The 19,026-nt window shown below is 37.9% G+C and overlaps 1 protein-coding gene across 6 annotated transcripts in view; it reads right to left on the reverse strand.

Annotated features, from left to right (window-relative positions):
* Nucleotides 1-18,621, reverse strand: part of PHACTR3 (phosphatase and actin regulator 3) — a 329,288-nt gene extending 310,667 nt beyond the window's left edge. For 4 of the 6 annotated variants that reach the window (XM_056812891.1, XM_056812890.1, XM_056812888.1 and 1 more), the window contains exon 1: nt 18,263-18,598. In XM_056812891.1, coding sequence (XP_056668869.1) covers nt 18,263-18,359 — 97 coding nt within the window. In that variant the 5' untranslated portion in view covers nt 18,360-18,598. Of the gene's footprint in view, nt 1-18,262 lie in introns of all 6 variants that reach the window. The other 2 variants (XM_056812889.1, XM_007475643.3) reach the window with 1 other exon arrangement.
* Between the last annotated feature and the right edge of the window lie 405 nt (nt 18,622-19,026).

Here is a 19,026-nt window from a genome sequence, read left to right on the forward strand (position 1 = left end):
CTGTTCCTCATAGGTTGATGAATTTAGGACTGGTAGGGACCATTTAATCCAACTATCTCATTTTATGGGGGAGGAATCTGAGACCCAAAGAAGTTAGGTACATTGCTTAAGGACACACCCAAGAAGTAAATGTCAGACCTTATATTTGGCCCCATCTCCTCTGACATCAGAGCCACCAAACTAAATTGAATTCTGGGTAATGCCCCATGACACTGTGAATACAAAGACCTATTTTATCATTTTATGAACTTATGAAGAATAGTTAAAAATCAGCACAACTATATACATATAAATGTATGAATATATGAGTCCAAGATGCATATAGAAATATATAGGTCCATAGGTGTGTATGCACATGCATTGTGAGAGAAACAAATCCAGAGACTTTTGAAAATGGAAAAGCCTGGAGAAAATGCAAAGATTCCAGCAGCAGCAGGGGGGATAGGCTAAGAAAGGATTTGGAACCTTGGGAAAGCAACAAACCAAGAAGAAGCAGTTGCTCTGGGTTCTTTTGACTGCAGACCTCCTGAGGAGAAGGTCAATATCTGACTGTATCCTAATCTCAGGAATCTTTCTTTTCCCTGAACCTCCCAAACCAGCAAATGAACAAAGAATTGAAGAGAAAAGGAGTCCACCAGAAGATTTATACCAATCTCCCTTTACCCTGAACTTGGGGACAGCTCCTGTGCAGGGTAAAAAGCCAGGTTTCAACACTCTGAACCTCTCAGGAGTTCAGGTCACCAAACCTAGGTTACTAACTCTAGGGAGAAGAGTTTAGACAGTTAGGGATGCCATTTTTTTCCTCTTCCCTCCTGACCCCAATTTACCAGATATTCAACCTTATATTTTATCCCTGTTGTTAGAATAAACTTATTAACAAACTCATCTGACTCAAGACTGAGGGAAGGGCAGTTACAACTGAAGAGGGGAAGAGAGAAGTGATATCTCTCCCTAGATAAAAGAAGCCTGTTATTTAGAAGGAGCCATACAGTGGGGAGTGAACAGGCAGGCTTAGTGAGGAGCCATAACTAAAGAGGATTAGAAGGGGGGGAAACAACAAACTCACCCTCCTTCTACCTCTTGGTTCAAGACCACCATCAACTTTCCTCCTCCCTTGGTTCTGACCTTGAGGGAGGGAAGACTCCATTCTCTCTCTCTCCTCTCTCCCCACATAATACCCTTCTATTATAGTACGTATATGTGTGTTTAAAAAATACATATGGTTTATATTTTTATATGTTTGGTATATACTTAAATTTGTATGTTTTTTTCTTTAATGGCTCCTTGAAGTCAATAACTGCTTCATTTTGGTCTTTGTATTCTTAATACCTAGCACAGGAGTTCAATGCACACAGTAATAATTTAATAAATATCTGTGGACGAATTCACCCATATTTGTTATTTCCTGTGTTAATAATTAGACAAAACTTTAAGAAATTATGGATCTAACTTATGTCCTATAATATCCTGGGACTTCTTAGATATCATCTGAAGTATCTTGGGAATTTCTCTTTAATGTTTACTCTATACTGGACAAATTCTCCAATACCTGCAGTGATCCCCCAGTGATCTAGAGATCTCTCTCTCCCAGTTAACAGAAATAACTCCAGATAAAATGGACAGTATTAATTGCATAAAATTTTAAAGGTTTTGCACAAATAAAATCAGAAGAGTTAGAAATTAGAAGGGAACTAGTTAAATAGGAAAACACCCTTTTTTATAAAATTTCTCTGATGAAGGAATCCTATCCAAGATATATAAAGGAAGTCATTTAAATTTATAAGAACAAGAGTAATTCTCCTGTAGATAAATGGGTAAAAAACTTGAATAGGCAGTTCTCAAAAGAAAAATCCGAGTTAGAAAAAATCATATTGAAAATTCTTCAAATCACTAATAATTAGACAAACATTCATTAAAACTCTGATATTTTAACTCATACCCATCAAATTGGCAAGGATGATGAAAAAGGGGAAAGGTAAATACTGGTGAAACTGTGATAAAATAGGCATATTAATGCATTGTTGGTGGGCTTGCAAATTCCAGCCATTCTGGAAAGCAATTTGGAACTCTGCCCAAAGTGTCACTAAACTTTTAATCTAACAATACCACTCTTAAGTATATACTCCAAAGAGATGATCAATGAGAGAGAAAAGGACTTATGTATACAAAGGTATTAAAAGCAACTCTTTCTGTATCCTTAAAGAACTGGAGATTTAGATTTTCATCAATTGGAAAGTCAAACAAATTATAAGACATTAATATAACTAAATATTCTTGAACCATAAAAATTATAAAAGGGAGAGTTTCAGAAAAACCTGGAAAGACTTGTATGAACTGATGCAGAATAAAGTAAATAGAATCCCAAAATTCATTTATACAATACATTGTAAATTTAAAAAAAAACTTTGAAAGACTTCAGAACTCTGATAAATAATTAAATGACCACCTAAAATTCCATAAAATCAATAATAAAATATGCCATCCATCTTTACATAGAAGTAAGTTTTAATAGTCAGAATGAGACATATTTTGACATGCCAATAATAGAAGTTATTTTGCTTTACTATGCATACTTGTTATAAGAATTTGTTTTTACTTTTTTCAAAAGGAAGAGGTGAAAGGAAAGAAAAATTCAGGATAGGATGGAGGATGAAAGAAAAAAACAGTGAAATAGAAACCGACAGAGATTACAAGAGGAAGTTTATAAGGAATCCTAGACAAGCTGAACAGCTTTGAAAGTTCCATGTTGGATTGATTATAAACTTAAAGAGAAAAGGAAACTTTACATATTAGAAATTCACAATTTCAGGGGCAGCTGGGTAGCTCAGTGGATTGAGAGCTAGGCCTAGAGATGGGAGGTCCTAGGTTCAAATCTGGCCTCAGCCACTTCCCAGCTGTGTGACCCTGGGCAAGTCACTTGACCCCCATTGCCTAGCCCTTACCACTCTTCTGCCTTGGAGCCAATACACAGTATAGAAGTGCTCATTTTATTTTGTGTTGAAGATCAGTATTTTTCAAATGTCATAATTTTTAAAAAAATCTTTTATCAAGCAATGACTACTGGGGCATCAGATTTAGACTAACATCTAATCCCTGATATGTTGGCTGTTGTGATGAAGATAGCACTAAAGAAAACAAAGAAGGGAAAACCTGGACATGTCATTTGACCCTTTTTGCCTCAGTTTTCTCATCTATAAAATGAGCTGGAGGAGAAAATGGCAAACCATTCTGATATCTTTACCAAGAAAATCCCAAATTAGGTCATGAAGAATCATATATGACTAAAATGACTGAACAACAATTGAAAGGACATTCCTGCTGAGCAGAACACAATTCCAGGGAATTCAGGAAAACTAATTCTCAAGAAATATCCAGATGAAAAGGATATCAGAAAAGTTTTAAAACCATGGACACTATTTCAGAGAGTCAGAGACAGACATAAATAGAGAGTCACGGAGAAAATCAGAAGCAGAGACTTTGAAAGACAGGGAAAATCAGGAAGAGACAGACACCAAGATTGGGAAAGGAGTTCAAACAATAAAGAGATGAGGGAGCAGCTGGTTAGCTAGCTCAGTTGAAAACCAGACCTAGAGATGAGAGGTTCTAGGTTCAAATCTGGCTTCAGACACTTCCCAGCTGTGTGACCCTGGGCAAGTCAATTGACCCCAATTGCCTAGCTATTACCAGTCTTCTGCTTTGGAAACCAATACACAGCTTTCACAAATGCTGTTCTACAACAGACAACTCTATACTAATGCCTAAAAGTTGGAGGAACATAAAACCCCAGTGTTCTCATTGTTGGTTGGCTATTTTTAAAAGTATTAATCAATAGAGCAAAACACCACCTTAAAGGGAGCTGACAAAGTAAAAACAAAAAGTATGGAAGGAGAACAAACTAAATTACTAGTTTCATCTCTACCTGAATGATTGTAGTGACTTTATCATGAAAATGTCGACCCAGAGTGGATTTTACTTTTTTACAATCACCAGATTAACCCATCATGTTTGGTTGGCCATTTAGAAAGCGAATGTCTGATACTGGTCTGTTTGGCCATAGAAGACAAGAAAATAAATGGTATTACATTGTTACTTCTATAAAATTCTCTTTTTTTAAATGTTACTTATGATATGAAACTATGTAAAATAAATGAGTTAAAATGTATCCTATGAGTTATTTAACTTGGAAAACTGAACTGAATTCTTTCCTCCATAATTGAAGCCTATAAGTAAAGAGAAATTTTAATATATTAATAAGAATGTTAGGCTAAGTCTATCATATTCTAGGTTATTTTTAACTTAAATGAAATTTCATATTAGAAGATAGATAACAATAGCTAGTATTTAGATATCATTTTAAGGTTTGCAAAATGCTTTAAAATATCATGATCAATTCAACAATATTGGGAGGTTGGTGCTATTAGTATCCACATTTTACAGACAGGGACAGCAAAGGTCACAGAGGACATGTGATTTACTTAGGGTCACACAGCTAGGAAATGCCTGGGTTTGGATTTGAATTCAGATATTTTGATTCTAAGTCCAGCACTCTATCCATTGCACCACCTAGCTGCTTCTACTAACATTATATTCAAGTAATACAATGTGTTAAGCCCCATATGCCCAACAATCAATGAGCCAAATGTGTCCAAATTTAAATGTGTAAGAAAAAAAGATTTCCCCTAATCATACAGAACATATGCACTCATATGTAAGTGGGCTTAACCACTTAACCACCTGCCAACAGCTACTAATGTGTAACTGACTGCCACTAAGTGCCATACTAGTAATCATGAATAAATTAGTCAATTTGACTGAATTATATAATTAAATTCAGACATTCTACACACTCGAATTTTTGATCACATGGTCCATGACTGAAAAAAGTAGGAAGCTTTTGATAATAAGCACCAATTATTAGCAATTTACTTTCCTTTTTCTTGGGAGGAACAAGGATCACTTTTAGTTTTGTTTTTTTGTTTTATATTTATTTTTTTTACATTATATGCATTCATAGATTATTTCTTCATGATAGATCTATTGTAACAAAGTAAAACAGTTAAGTAAAAGTAACAATACAGTGATATCTCCTAAAAATGAATGCAACAGTTCATGTCTATATCCCCCACCTCTATTTTTTAAGTAAACGGGAATCTATTATTTCTCCTTCTCCTTCTCACCCTACTGAAAAGGAAAAAGGGGAAAAATTTTTAATTAAATATGCATAATCAAGCAAAACAGATTCACTTGATGGTTGATGGTTATGTGTGCATGCATATAAGTATATATGTGTATCTCATTCACTGTAAATGCATCATCTCTAAGGAATAGAATGTTTCATGATCCTCTGGAATAATGAATCGCCATTTTATTGATCATAACTTTTAAAAGCTTTCAAAGTAACTTGTTTCTACAGTGTTGTTCATGTATAAACTATTCTTTTGGTTCTGAACATTTCATTCTTCATCAATTTATCAATCATTCTTCATCATTTTTGTGCTATTGATATTATAGTATAAATTCTTCTGGTCCTGTTCACTTCATTCTCACTGCTCATATATTGCTATCCAATTTTCCCAGCAATTTTGTCAAATAGGGAGTCCTTCATCCCAGTATCTGAGGTATTTGTTTTTATTGAAACTAGGGGATTAAATATATGTTTTGCAATGTTTGATCTCTCTCTTTCTTAACCAACACTAAATTGTGCAAATTGCAACGTGTATACGACTCCTGTTCAATTTTTTACCTGTGAAATGTCTGCTAATTCTGTAAAAAGGGAGAAGTTTCTATAGCAGGAGCTCATTCCACTTTTCCACCTATAAAATCAAAGGTCCAGAGTGACAAAAATCTTTAAATGAATGGTTATCTGAATCACCTTCAAAAAAAGAGGAATATATTCATGAAGTTTATCTGAGTAAAAAACTGTTTGAATATTTGGATTAAGGTCATTGAAAATAGAACTTGTGATGCCAAAGATGCCTAATCAAAATAAAGAACAACAGTGGGAGCACTGTCTAAGACATTGGAAAACATGGCCCAAGTAAGTAAGTCTACAAATCTTACATTGTACTTAATAGAAACCTTGTGTGAATAATTCAAGGCAGAATATGGAGAGGGGAGAAATTACTGTTCTTGAAAGTCAGAATGGAAGACCATTCAAACAAAACAACTATCCTCTAAACTTAAAGAATAAAAGAAGACCTACCTGATCCTGCAATAGCAAAGCCATTATTATTAGACTTAGAAGTAATTTAGATTCTTAAAAAGTCATCTTTAGAGAGAAGGTCTAAAACTTCATGTTAGACAAAACATACCTTCCTATAAGAAAGAAATATATTGGCCACAGCAAAGGGTCAGTGTTAGGTATCATAAAAGAGTTAATAATAAAAATTCATATTTTATAGTGATTTATAGTTTATCAAAAAATCCTTATAACAAGCCTATAGTGTAATTAATGTAAGCATTACTATATTCATTTTACATTTGGGGAACTGTGATTCAGGAAGTGATATAATTTTTCTAGGATCAGATTAATCATTAGTGTTACCAAAAGAATCACTTCACCTCTATTTTGCTTGCTCAGAGCCTCTAGGGTTAAGAACCCTGACCCCTTAATTCTATTTCATGAAAAGTGTACTAGTGAGGGGTCAGGAACGAAAGTTTGACAGGTAACTGAGAGGGAGGGAACAGATAAAAAGAAACATCCCTTTCCTCCCAGCCAGAGCTGTCCCAGAGAAATTGAAGTTAATCTATGTCCAAGAGCTGAAAGGTACGAGGAAATTCCCTTTCAGTCTCTAATTTCTATTCTCTTCTTTGGCTGATTGTTATCTGTGATCCCCTTAGTACACTGAAGAAAAGATGTCTAATTCTTCAGTAAATTATAAGATCTATTTATTAGTTGATAGTTCTGGGACGGTAGATTAGAGAAGAGGGAAAGAGGAAATCCCTAATCTATTTTCCACCTAAAGTTTCTTCAAGGGGTTAAAGCTCGGGTCTAGGGACCTAAGTCCCAGAAGATCTTAGGATCTTTGTGGATTCAGGTTGGTATAATTCCCCGAGACAGAGATACAGCTTTTTAAGGAAAATCTTCAAGGTAGATAGTCCTTTGGCATCCCCCAAAGGGAAAAAAGTCTCTATTCACCACTTATAAAGAAAGATGGTTAATCTGGCTTTCTTCAGTTCAATGAGGGATTATATCCAGATAAGATCAGTGAGATTTGCTCCTTTCCCTCCTCAGTTCAGAAGGACAAGAAGAGGCATATTCCCAACTGTTCACCTGCTTTTCTTAGCTGGAGATTCCAGTCCCATCACCCATTGGCAGCCAAAGTTCTATTTCCTTCTTGCATGAGATTTCATTGTAAAATTCAGTCTTTGCAATATTTGTATCTCTCTCTCGCCCACAAAAGTAAAATGCCAAACTACACATTTCGTTACCTTAAATAACAGATTTAAAATCACCATACTTCTCCAAGCAATGCTATCTGATCTAAGTATTTCAAGAAAATCTTCACAGAATTTAGTTCAGTTTAATAAGCACTTATTAAATACCACACACACTGTGTTAGGTGCTAAATGTAGACAAAGATAAAAAAAAAACTGTTCTTAACTTGAAAAGCTTATATCTAGTAAGGGAGCATATTCCATAGCTTAAAAAATCACCCTAAGATTCAAAGATACTCCAGCTTATAATTGGCTGTCTAATGTCAGAGGATTGTAGATTTAGAGCTGGAAAGGACCTCAGAAAACATTTAACCCAACTCTGATATCTTAAACAAGGAATGGAATATGAAACCAGGTCTTCTGACTCCAGAGCCAAAACTCTTGCCACTGCACTACATTGCCGCTTCACCATCTGAATACTTCATTTATCAGCAAATGTCTTTTTAAATCTTTACCTTCTATCTTAGACCCAATACTAAGAAGGCAGAAGTTCCAAGGCAGAAGAGCAGTAAGGGCTAAGAAATTGGGGTTAAATGACTTGCCCAGGATCACAGAACTAGGAAGTATCTGAGGTAATATTTGAACTCAGGATTTTCCATCTTTAGCCCTGGAGCCACTTAACTGTGCCCATCATCAAACATTTAAATAGGACTTACTTTGTACAGAGACCTTCTGGAACTTACACTCTATTAAAAAGTTAGATATAAACTGATTCTATAATATGCAATGGTACATAAGGACATTAGCTATAAAATTCAATGCCATTACTGCCCCCAAGGAAGGGGAGAGCAAAAAGATCATGGAAAGTATCCTAAAGGAGGTAACATTCAAATTGGATTTTTAAAGAATTAGCAGACATATCACAGGCAAAAAATTGGATAGGCCACAGGAAATGGCATCTGCAAAGACAACGATGTGAGAGATTGGAGTTTAGACAGGAAGACCTCTTAAGAGGAAAAGGACTAAATTTGTGGGACTGTAGGTAGTGACAACAAAAATAAACAAGAGAAGAAGGAGATGCTGTAGAGACAGGATTGATGGTATTTGACTAATTGATATGGGAGATGAGGAAGAGGGAAGAAACAAAGATCATTCCCAAGATCTTGAACATGGAATATAGAGTAAATTGTGGTGCCATCAAGAGAAACAATGAAATCAGCAAAAGGAGAAAAGGAAGAGAATACATTCAGTTTTAGTCATGAAGCCTATAGTGCCAGAGGATCATTCTGGTTGGAGGTGTGGGGCTGGGATTCAGAAAAAAGACCAAAGCCAGAGCAATATAAGGGAGATACCTGAAGATAGGTGGTAATTGAAGTAAGTCAATATGAAAGAATGTGATTGATAAAAGAAAAGGTAACAGATAAAGAAGAAAGATCCAAGAATGGGCTCATAGAAAAACCTACAAAGCCCCGATGACAGATCATCACAGTAACAATCCATAGTTCTAGAGGGTCGTTATGTTAAAAGAGTCCCAAAGGAATTGAACCTCATGTGATCAGCCTGCCAATGAGGATTTTAATTGTTTCTTATCATGATGACTGACAGGTTGATGATTGCTACCTCAATAAACCAGTGACAAGGAACACTGAAACAAAATGGAAGCCCAAGAATGTCTTGCTCTTCCTTCTTTACCACAAATTTCACATAAGAAAAGTGTCTCAGGAAGCTTTCTGGGAAATCCAACTTTGTTCTAGAATCAATGTAATTCTAGCTCTAGAAAATAACAAAATCCTTTCACTGCTGTTCACTGTCTATCTAACTCCCCTCTTTAAAAAAAATTGGGGAATGGAAAATATCTAGAGAGCTGCTGATAAATTTTAAACAACTGCTCTTGCTGGGAGATGTATCCAGGCCATTTTAAGTTTAATCTGCATTTTAATACTTTGCATTGCTTTCTTAATGCTAGAACTGAATAAAACAGTAAAGTAAGCCCAAATTTGTGATATTTGTTGATTTCCAAAGAGTAAATGCTCACTGAAAATTTAATAATCAGTTTCAGGGCCTGTCTGAGCTGGGTCAATCACACAAGTGCCTCAGGTAGATATGACTTACACCCATATGAAGGGGAGTCTGAGGAATGAAGAAATGTTGGAATGTGTTTTCTCCCAATTTTATAGTAAAAACTTCCAGTGAATTTGGGTAGAAATCCAAAATTCAACAGGTTGACTGTTAATTAAGGCTCAAATAGAGAAGGGACTAGGGAAAGCACAATCCTCCTGGCTTATTAAAACAAAGTCATTAGTTTACCATATGTAGGTAGAGGACACAAGGGAGAGAACACTCCCTTTGCTGGAGACCTGCCACTTGGAAGTGGCTATTATTAGGAACAAGCAGAATATAGGCCTGCCCAATATTTATGAGAGCTAAGTAACTGTGAGAAAAGAGTGATGTGGGGGACAATGAAAGACCCTGCTCTATCATGTAGCAGAAGAGACACTAGATCTTCTAGGAAGGATACCTGCATTCAAACCAGAATCAGTCTGGTACAGCACAAAGAGTTAGGCCTTAGTCCAAATCCTACTTATGTTTCTTTCTACCTAGTTGACCTTGCCCAAAGCACTTAACCTCTTTCTCAAGCATCTCATCTGTAAAAGTGGGAGTAATAATCTTACTATATTCCACTCTGAGCTATTATGGGGAAAGTGAATAACTTTAAAGTGTCATATTATTGTCCCCAAAAATATCTTCCCTCAGCACATTGATATGCTGCTACTGGAAAGTCACAGTACTGCTGCTACTGTTTTGAGTTAAGGGCTACATTTCCTGCCCAAAAAATCAATAATATTTAAGATTATTGTAATAATTCAGTCTGGCAGTGAGAATGTCCTGTCTTAAGGTGGTTCCAGGAGGGATAGAGAAGAGGCAGATGGATTGAAGAGGAGATGTGAAGGTGGAATTGGAAAATGGGAAATGGTTGGTCATGAGAAAAATGGAATGGGGAAAAAGTGAAAAGTAACAAGCTTTCTTTTAACCCCTGTTTTACATCTTAGAATCAGTACTGTGTATTGGTTTCAAAGCAGAAGAATGGTAAGGTCTATGACTTTCCCAGGATCACACATCTAGAAAGTATCTGAAGTCATATTTGAACCCAGAATCTTCCATTTCTGGGCCTGGTCCTCAATCCACTGAGCCACCTAGCTGCCCCCTTAACTAAGCTTTTGAATAAGAGATTAGGGTTGAATGGTAGTGCATAGACAATGGCAGGGAGGTCATAGAGGAGAGTTAAAGCTCTCAGACTAACCTGATAGGTAAAACCTACTCTGCCAAGGAGCTCCTGCTTTAGATCCCTAGATTTACTCAGATCTTGAATTGATTAAATCCAGGGTCAGCTGTTTACTATTCAAATGGCAAGTCATTTCACTTCACTTTCCCCATCTATAAAATGAGGGGGGTTGGATTATGTGACTCCCATGCATTCCTCCAGCTTAAGTCCCACTGAAGTTATGCCAAACAGGTCCTCTGATTTTACAAGGTAAGGGACAGGTGACTTGATGTTTTCAAAAGGTACACCTGTGAGGCACAAACTCTGGTAGGTCTTTCTTGAAAGCTTGAAAGAAAGGATTTTCAGCATGCCCTTAGTTATGGCAACTGGGGCTGTCATCTGAGGTTTGACATGGCTAACTTTTCAGAACTTCATTATTACTTTATCAACAGCATAATCATGTTTCCAGTCACTACAGTTTATTAAGACAATCTACCAAAATGCACCAGAGATGTAATCTGGATCAGTGGAGGGGCTACAAATGCCTAAGTAATCATGGATCTTCGAAGTATTGTGATTACCTGGAATAGGTGCCATATAACATCATCAGAATAATAAGACTAAGAGCTACAAGAAACCTTAGAATCCAACTAATCTTTATTTTGAATATGAGGAACCTGGATCCTCATGAGGTTGAGTGACTTGCCTGATACCACAGATGTATGAATGATTGTATTTGTCAATCACATATCTTCTGGCATCAAATTCAGTACTCCTCTCCCTTCCCACCCCCATACATAAAAGAGACCTAGAAAGTTTCAGTGACTTCTTAACTACAAACACATTTGTTTATACTTAGTGTTATGAAGCAAAAAATTTCCTTCAAAACTTTTTTATCAGTAGAGAGTAGCCTGAGTGACTGTCACACATAATTGCATCAGCACTATCAAAGGTGCTGCACAGTTTGGGGAGGTTTGGTCCCTGGGTGGCTGTTCTTTCCCTTTTTAACTATTTTTGAGATGGTCAAAGAGACACTAAGCAACAGCCTGGGATTTAGCATTTTCACATCAGCAGTAGACAGTATGTATTCCCACATTGTTGTTTGAGGTCCTTTATCTTCTGGGGAAATAATGTCAGAGAGGGAGGACACAGATTGCTTCTGGCATCCCTTACATATGACCTGCTTCACTGTCAATCAGAAGCAGGCTCACAACACTCACGCCCCATTAAAACTGGCTAGCAAACCTGACCATCCCCAAAATCCAGTTTAACCAGCCATTGACATTAATAGAAAAGAGGGAAAGGGGAGGATATCTTCCTCCTATATTTGTATGTTTTATATCTATTTCTGGGCCACTGTTAGTAAATAGAAATATTTACATACCACACAGATTTGAATGGAAGGATGGGAAGAAAAAAGGTATGGAGCATAGGGCCCTTAGGAACATACTATTTTAGAAATGGACAGGATTTTAGACAAACTGAGTCCAACTCTCTTATTTTCAAGAGGTCTCCAAGAAGTGACTTGAGGGAAAATAATACTAAAGTAGAGTAAGTGACCCTGGAAATCCAAAGGGCATATTGACAGCTCTGTGCCTTTGAAAGGATGACATGAGAAAATCCATAAAGGGGGAGGGGGAATTACCAAGACAAACTTCACATGCTTTAAAATCCTCCTTGTGACTTCCCATTAACAAGGTATAGAACTTTTCTAATTTTGTCATTTACCAACCAAGATATTCTCAGTATAAGATAATTTGGTTGTGGTGGAAAACACTGGACCAAGAGTCCAGAAACCTAGATTCTAGGTCTCCAAGGGCAGCTAAGTGGTGCAGCAGAGAATGAGGAAGACCAGTATTCAAATCTGGCCTCCAACACACAAACACACACACACACACACACACACACACACACACACACACACACACACAAACACACCCCTAGTTGTGTGATCCAGGGCAAGTCATTTAGCACTGTTTGCTTCAGGTTCCCCAATGGTAAAATGAGCTAAAGCAGGAAATAGCAAACCACTCCAGTATCTTTGCCAAGAAAACCCCAAAATGGAGCCACAAAGAGTCAGACACAACTGAACAACAATAGGTCATTAAGATAGGAAATACTCAATTCTTACATGCATTGAAATAGACTCAAAGAGGGAAGAACAATCAAATACATTGGGGCAGAGAATTGATCTGCTCCCTATAGGGAAGTAGAAGAGTAACAAATGGACTGGTGGGGAAGGAAGCAGTACAAGGGAGGGAGAGGGCAGGGGAGGACATAGTATAAAAAGACTGTGAAGAAAATAATAGAGGAATACGAAGGGGGGGTAGAAAGGGAAGTAAAATGAATTACTTGCTTAGATCCAAAGTTCAGAACTTAGAGAGTCCAGGTGGTATATTGGAAAGGATGCTGGATTTGGAACAAGATCAGGAAGTGAGATTTGAGGGAAGGTTTATTTTTTATTATCAGTTTAATCTATTTTATTTTCTGAGTTACACATGAATTATCATGCAAAACATATTTCCATATTGTTTATTTTTGGAGGTGAATAATCTTAGAAAACCAAAACCCCAAATAATATACCCAAATAAACAAGTGATAAATCATATGTTTTCATCTGCATTCCCACTCCAACAATTCTTTCTCTGAAAGTGGATGACATTCTTTCTCATAAATCCCTCAGAATGGTCCTGGATCATTGCATTGCTGTTAGTAGCAAAGTCTATCACATTTGATCATTCTACAATGTTGTTACTGTGTACAGAGTTTTACTGGTTCTGCTTATTTCACTCTGCATCAATTCATGTAGGTGTTTCCAGTTCTTTCTGAAATCATCTTGTATATCATGCCTTACAACACAAATATTCTGTCACCATTATATACCACAATTTGTTTCCCAATTGATGGATATCCCTTTAGTTTCAAATTCTTTGCCACCACAAAAAGAGCAATTGTAAATATCTTTGTACAAGTAGGTACTCCCCTCCCCCTTTTTTAAAATCTCTTTGGGATACAGACCTAGTAGTGGATTACTGGTATGTTTGGTTTTATAGTTTTGGTGGTGTAGTTCCTAATTGCCCTCTAGAATGGTTGGATCAATTCACAACTCCACCAGCAATTCATTAGTGTCCCAGTCTTGCCACATCCCCTCCAACATTTATCATTTTACTTTACTATCTCTAATATCTATGATGTGGTACTTGAGAGAAGGTTTATAAAGAGTGAAACTTTTAGAAAGCAATGGAAACAGAAAGGGGAGAGGAAATCTTGACTGTTTAACTGGGCTGAAGTTCAGCTCAAGGGAACCAAGTAAGATACTCCCCATGCAGAACCAAGAGGAAAAAATCAATGAGAACATGTCTGTGGGAAGAATTCAGAGGGCATCTTCTACACTAGAATTCAGGTAACTTTTGAGGATGATAGTAATTTTTTCCCTGTAAAGCTAAGAGGAATGAGAGGCAAAAAAGGATTCTTTCTAGGGAACTAGGGATCAAAGAGCAGGGATAAATTTGGGATTAGGGGTAGAAGGATGAAATAGCAAGAAAGGACAATGGCTCCAAGAATGCTGTCACCATGTACCCTATGGAGACTGAAGACAGGAAGGCAGTCGTCATATACAGAAAAACTATTAATATTAGCATTGTTTGTGACATTAACAAACTAAAATCAAGGAAGACATACATTAGAGAATGGCTCAACAAATGTAAATATAAATATACATGAATGTAATAGAATTATCATCATGCCAAAAGAATGACAATTATAATAATTTAGGTAAATGTGGGAAGACATATGAATTGATACAGAAAGAAGTAAAAACCAGGAAAACAGAAGACATAGTGGCTGCAACAATATAAATGGAAAAAATAAGAAAATCCTAAAATGAATTCTGTGTAATAATAATGTCCAAATTTGGCTACCAGAGAAGAAAAATAAGAAAAATCAGCTCTCTCCCTTCCTCACAGAGTTGGGGGACTATGGGTATAGAACACTACTTATATTGTTAGTCTTTTTTTTTTGCTTTAATAAAATTTATTATTTATTTGTTAAAAAGACTACTAGCCATAAGTCTTTGGGCAAGTCATTTTATACTGCTTTGGACTTCAGCTCTCTGTGAAACAGTGGATAAAGAACTAGACTTGGAATCAAGAACACTTGAGTTAACAACTTGCCTCAGACACTTACTTTCATGACCTTGGGCAAGTGATTAAAATAAGGATAAAAACAGCACTTACCTTCAAAGGTTATTATGATGATCAGATGAGATTACATATGTGTGTTTCTGTGTGTAAAGCACTTTGCAAATTTTAAAGTTCCAGATATTTGGTGTTATAATTCTATAAGTAGGGATAATAACTAATATCCTGATTACCACACAGAGTTGTTAAGAAGATTAGATGTGATAATGGATATAAGTACCTCAGTAAACTACAGAGTTATAAATTGCACAGATGTTATTACTCAGGAAAAGTGATTTTTTGGGGGGGGCATCATGTGACAGTTTTCAAGTTCGTCACTGTTCTCAGAAATCATAGATTCCTTTAAGTTCAGCTGGTTTTCATGAAGATTTTAAGAGAATGAGACATTTTAGATGAGTCAGTCTGAGTTCTTACATCATAATAATCTGAAAAGTAGATGATCATTGCTAACTAAACTGAATGATGAGCCCAGTGAACTAGGTTTTAGATTTCAACTTGCCTTTTTTTACCCCTACAGCCACAATTTCTGATCAACATTATAATTAAAATATCATGATATTACCAATCAGTTCTCCCACCAAAAAAAAATCAATTTGTAGAAAAATTTTCCAGTTTAGGGTTGATTCTTCTGTTCTATACTCAAAGGTGTTTAAGAACAAATGGGATTCCCCCACCTTTAAAGGAGATAAGATTTGGCTATTTGTAAGTATTTTCTCTCACTTCAGCTTAGGTATTGGAATTTACCAACTACCCTCCCCACCTCCACCACCACCAAAAGCAAATACACCTTAAGGAAACTACTCCACATAGTGGAATAAGGCAAAGACTACCAACATAGACTGGCAGAGAATGGGAGAACTTAAGTGAACTGATGCAAAGGGAAACAAACAGAACTAGGAAAATATAACAACTTAAAAAAGACAACAACTTAAGTAGAAAGAACAACAAGGGGATGTGGATATTGTGAAGGCAGGGACAGATACCCCTGAATGTTGGACGAGTGGGATATGAAGAGTTGAAGGAATTACTTTCACTTTGAAGGAATTACTGTGAAACATTACATATACTTTATGATTGCTGATAGGGTAGTCAGTTTGACAAATTGCTTTTCCTCAGTTACAAGGGAGCAGAAGCATAGGAGATATATTGTAGTTGCAAATAAAGATTATATAAAAACAAATATCAATTTTTTTAAAGTTGAAAAAACCAAGCTGAATAACTTCTGTGTATGTTCTGGCCTTCTAAGGAGGTACAAGCTACCACTATGCTCTTGGCCTGAAAAACTGCAAAAGATCTGGTTTATACAGAGACCAGGTGGGCAAAGGTTAACCCACCAAGTTGCTGAGACCTGTTCCAACCTGTAGTTAAGCATTTAGACTGTGCAGCTTTGTGAAGCAACTCATAGATCTATGCAAACATTCCAAAGCAGCAAAGCAGATTATGGAATAGAATGGATAAAGGAGACCAAGGATTCTGAAGTCTGTACCAATCAGTGACTCCCAATGAGAGAGAGAAGCCTGGGGCCCTGTGATCCTATCATCACTCTATACCAGACACCTGAACCTTTTAAAGCTTAGGGAAAGGACCACAAAACTTAAAAGGGCACAGTTTTGATAAATGATATACAGATGTAAATGAGAAAATAAATTACCTAATGTCCATATGCAGTTTTGAGATAGTGTTACAATACACTGAGCAAATAGCCTCTTCAGCAATAACTGAAATGTCTGAGAATGAGACAAGTCAGGAGGCTGACTGACCATACCCCAAACCCAAGCTCAATATGCTTCCCTCTATGGTTACTACACACAATGATGATGCTACATTTTGATTTAATAGAACTTAAAAACCACTAGCATCAGATCTCTACTCCTACAACCCCAAAACCTTTGACATGAATCATGACTTTCATTCCCCTTTGTGGGGACTATGAATCTATTAATTTTCCAGGAACTTTACTAACCCTTTCTTGAACCTATTAATATTTTAGGCATATCCAACTAAGAAGGTTATTATATGCTTATTACTCATTGTATCATTTACATTTGTCTTAAATGTACTTCTTTCAAAGGGGTACCTTCTGCCTACTTCTAGCTTTCCACGATTTGACAAGCAAGTCTGAGGTAGCCACCCTAAAAAGTACCTTTCACAATGGTTTTACTTCTTGTTATAGCCTATTTGTTTGTATTAGGGTTTTAAAGTCCTAATATTTTAGGACTCCATTCTCATATAAAAAATAGGCTGCTATAGCTAGAAAGAGTATTATAGATCATCCCATCCAAATCTTTCATTTAACAGATGAAAATGACAGTCAAGAAAAGTAACTTTCCTAGGTTACAGAGCTGATAAATACAAAGATACAGAAGATCACAGATTTAGAGCTAGAAAAACTTTAGAGGTCATCTAGTTAAAGCCCTCTCATTTTGTAGAAGAGGAAACTAAGGCCTGGATTGTCAAAATGACTAGTCAAAATAAACCCAAGGTCAACATAAGCAGTAAGGGTCAGAGATGAGATTGGAAAACCACTCCTCACTCCAAATCCATCACTTCTTCCACTGCAAAATGATGAATGGCAAAAGCAAAACAGGTACCTCAGCAACCTGAACACCATACACAACAGTCCCCAGTCTAAATTAATCCTGATGTATTTTCTCAAACACCTCTATTTCTTAAGGGTACATGCCACAGAAGTTTGCTGCACTTTATTCATACAAGCCTAGGTTCTCTTCTTTCTTGGGAAGGTGGGAAGTGATAAGAAACTTGTTTTTAGTAGAACAATTCCAGGAGCTGTTGAGACAACTCGCCATGGGGGTGGGACTCCCTCCAAAGCGATGGAGCATCCTCTTGGGAAGAAGACATTTGTAACATCTATCTATAGCAAGGGCACCCTAGGGCTGCAGGAGAGGCACAGACATAAATTCTCTTCAACTGCAGGGAGAAGGAGACTTCCTGCCCCAAAGGGAAAACACTAGTTCAGTGACAGAAAGAGTATTACCAAGCGGGAAGGCAACTCCCAAAGGTCAAGACACAGGATATGTCTTCAATTCCAAACACCAAATACACAGGAGAAGGGGTCATGCCCGGCCAAGAAGCCTAGAGTCTCCCCAACCTCTCCCAGCCATCCTCCACTTCTAAGGAGCTGTGATGGAGGGCAGTGTCAACCAGTTAGGATGTCCAGCACCCTGAAAGCCTGACCCCAGTTCTCGTGCCCCATCCACAGTTTTGCACTCCTCCCTTCGGTGGTACCGTGTCCAGCTGTGACAATAGCTCAAAGGTTTAAGTACAAAAGCAGATGACCCATTTTAAACGACCGAAGTGAGAAATGTGAAGGAGGAGGCGCTGGCCAGGGGCTCGTCCCTCCTCCCATCCCCAGTTAGCTTCCCTCAAAGATCATTCCATGCTCCAGGACACCCTTCTTCCCTACCTTGGCGCTTGCCTCTTCGGTCCTTCTCCTGGAACACCAGTAGTAGAGAGCGCAGGGGGCCGGTGCAGCGGGAGCCCTCCCCTCCTCGCCCTCCCATGGCAGAGGAGAGTGAGTCGTGCCCGTGCTAGGAGAGAAGAGCACTTAGCTCTTTGGCCCCTCAGCTCCCAGAAGGAGCGCGGGAGGGCAGAGAGGAAGGAAGCGAGCAGAAGAGGAGGGGGCCCAGCTGTCGGACACCACTGGGCCCGCGGGGCCCAGGCTGGGCTGGGGGCGAGGGCTTTCCCGGGCAGCGGCTGGCGCACGTTATACAGAGCCTGCGCTAAGCCAGGGCACTGGGGCGAACTAGTGGTTTGCAACAGGGAGGGGAGGGAAAGAGAGGGGAGGGGAAGGGAAGGAGAGGGGCGGCGCCCAGCCCAGGGGCTCCTGCAGGAAAAGGCGCATAGTGGGGTTTGGGTGCTGGGTGGTGACTGGGTGTGTGGGTACTGTGTGGGTGGATGGGAGGGTAGGGTGTGTGTGTGTGTGTGTGTGTGTGTGTGTGTGTGTGTGTGTGTGTGTGTGTGTGTGTGTGTGTGTTTAAAACCGTGTCCATCCTGCGGTTCGAGCCCACCATTCAGGGGCCATTTACTGTTTCCTCTTTCGAGAAGGGGTTCAGTGGTGGCGTTGCAATGACCTTGACTTAAGGCGGACACCCAAGAGAGTGATTGATATAAAGATGTAATTAACTATATCACGGTGTATACAACAGCGTACACTTCCAGCCGCCCCCA

The sequence above is a fragment of the Monodelphis domestica genome, chromosome 1 (genome assembly GCF_027887165.1).
Source record: "Monodelphis domestica isolate mMonDom1 chromosome 1, mMonDom1.pri, whole genome shotgun sequence".
Classification (NCBI taxonomy): Eukaryota; Metazoa; Chordata; class Mammalia; order Didelphimorphia; family Didelphidae; genus Monodelphis; species Monodelphis domestica.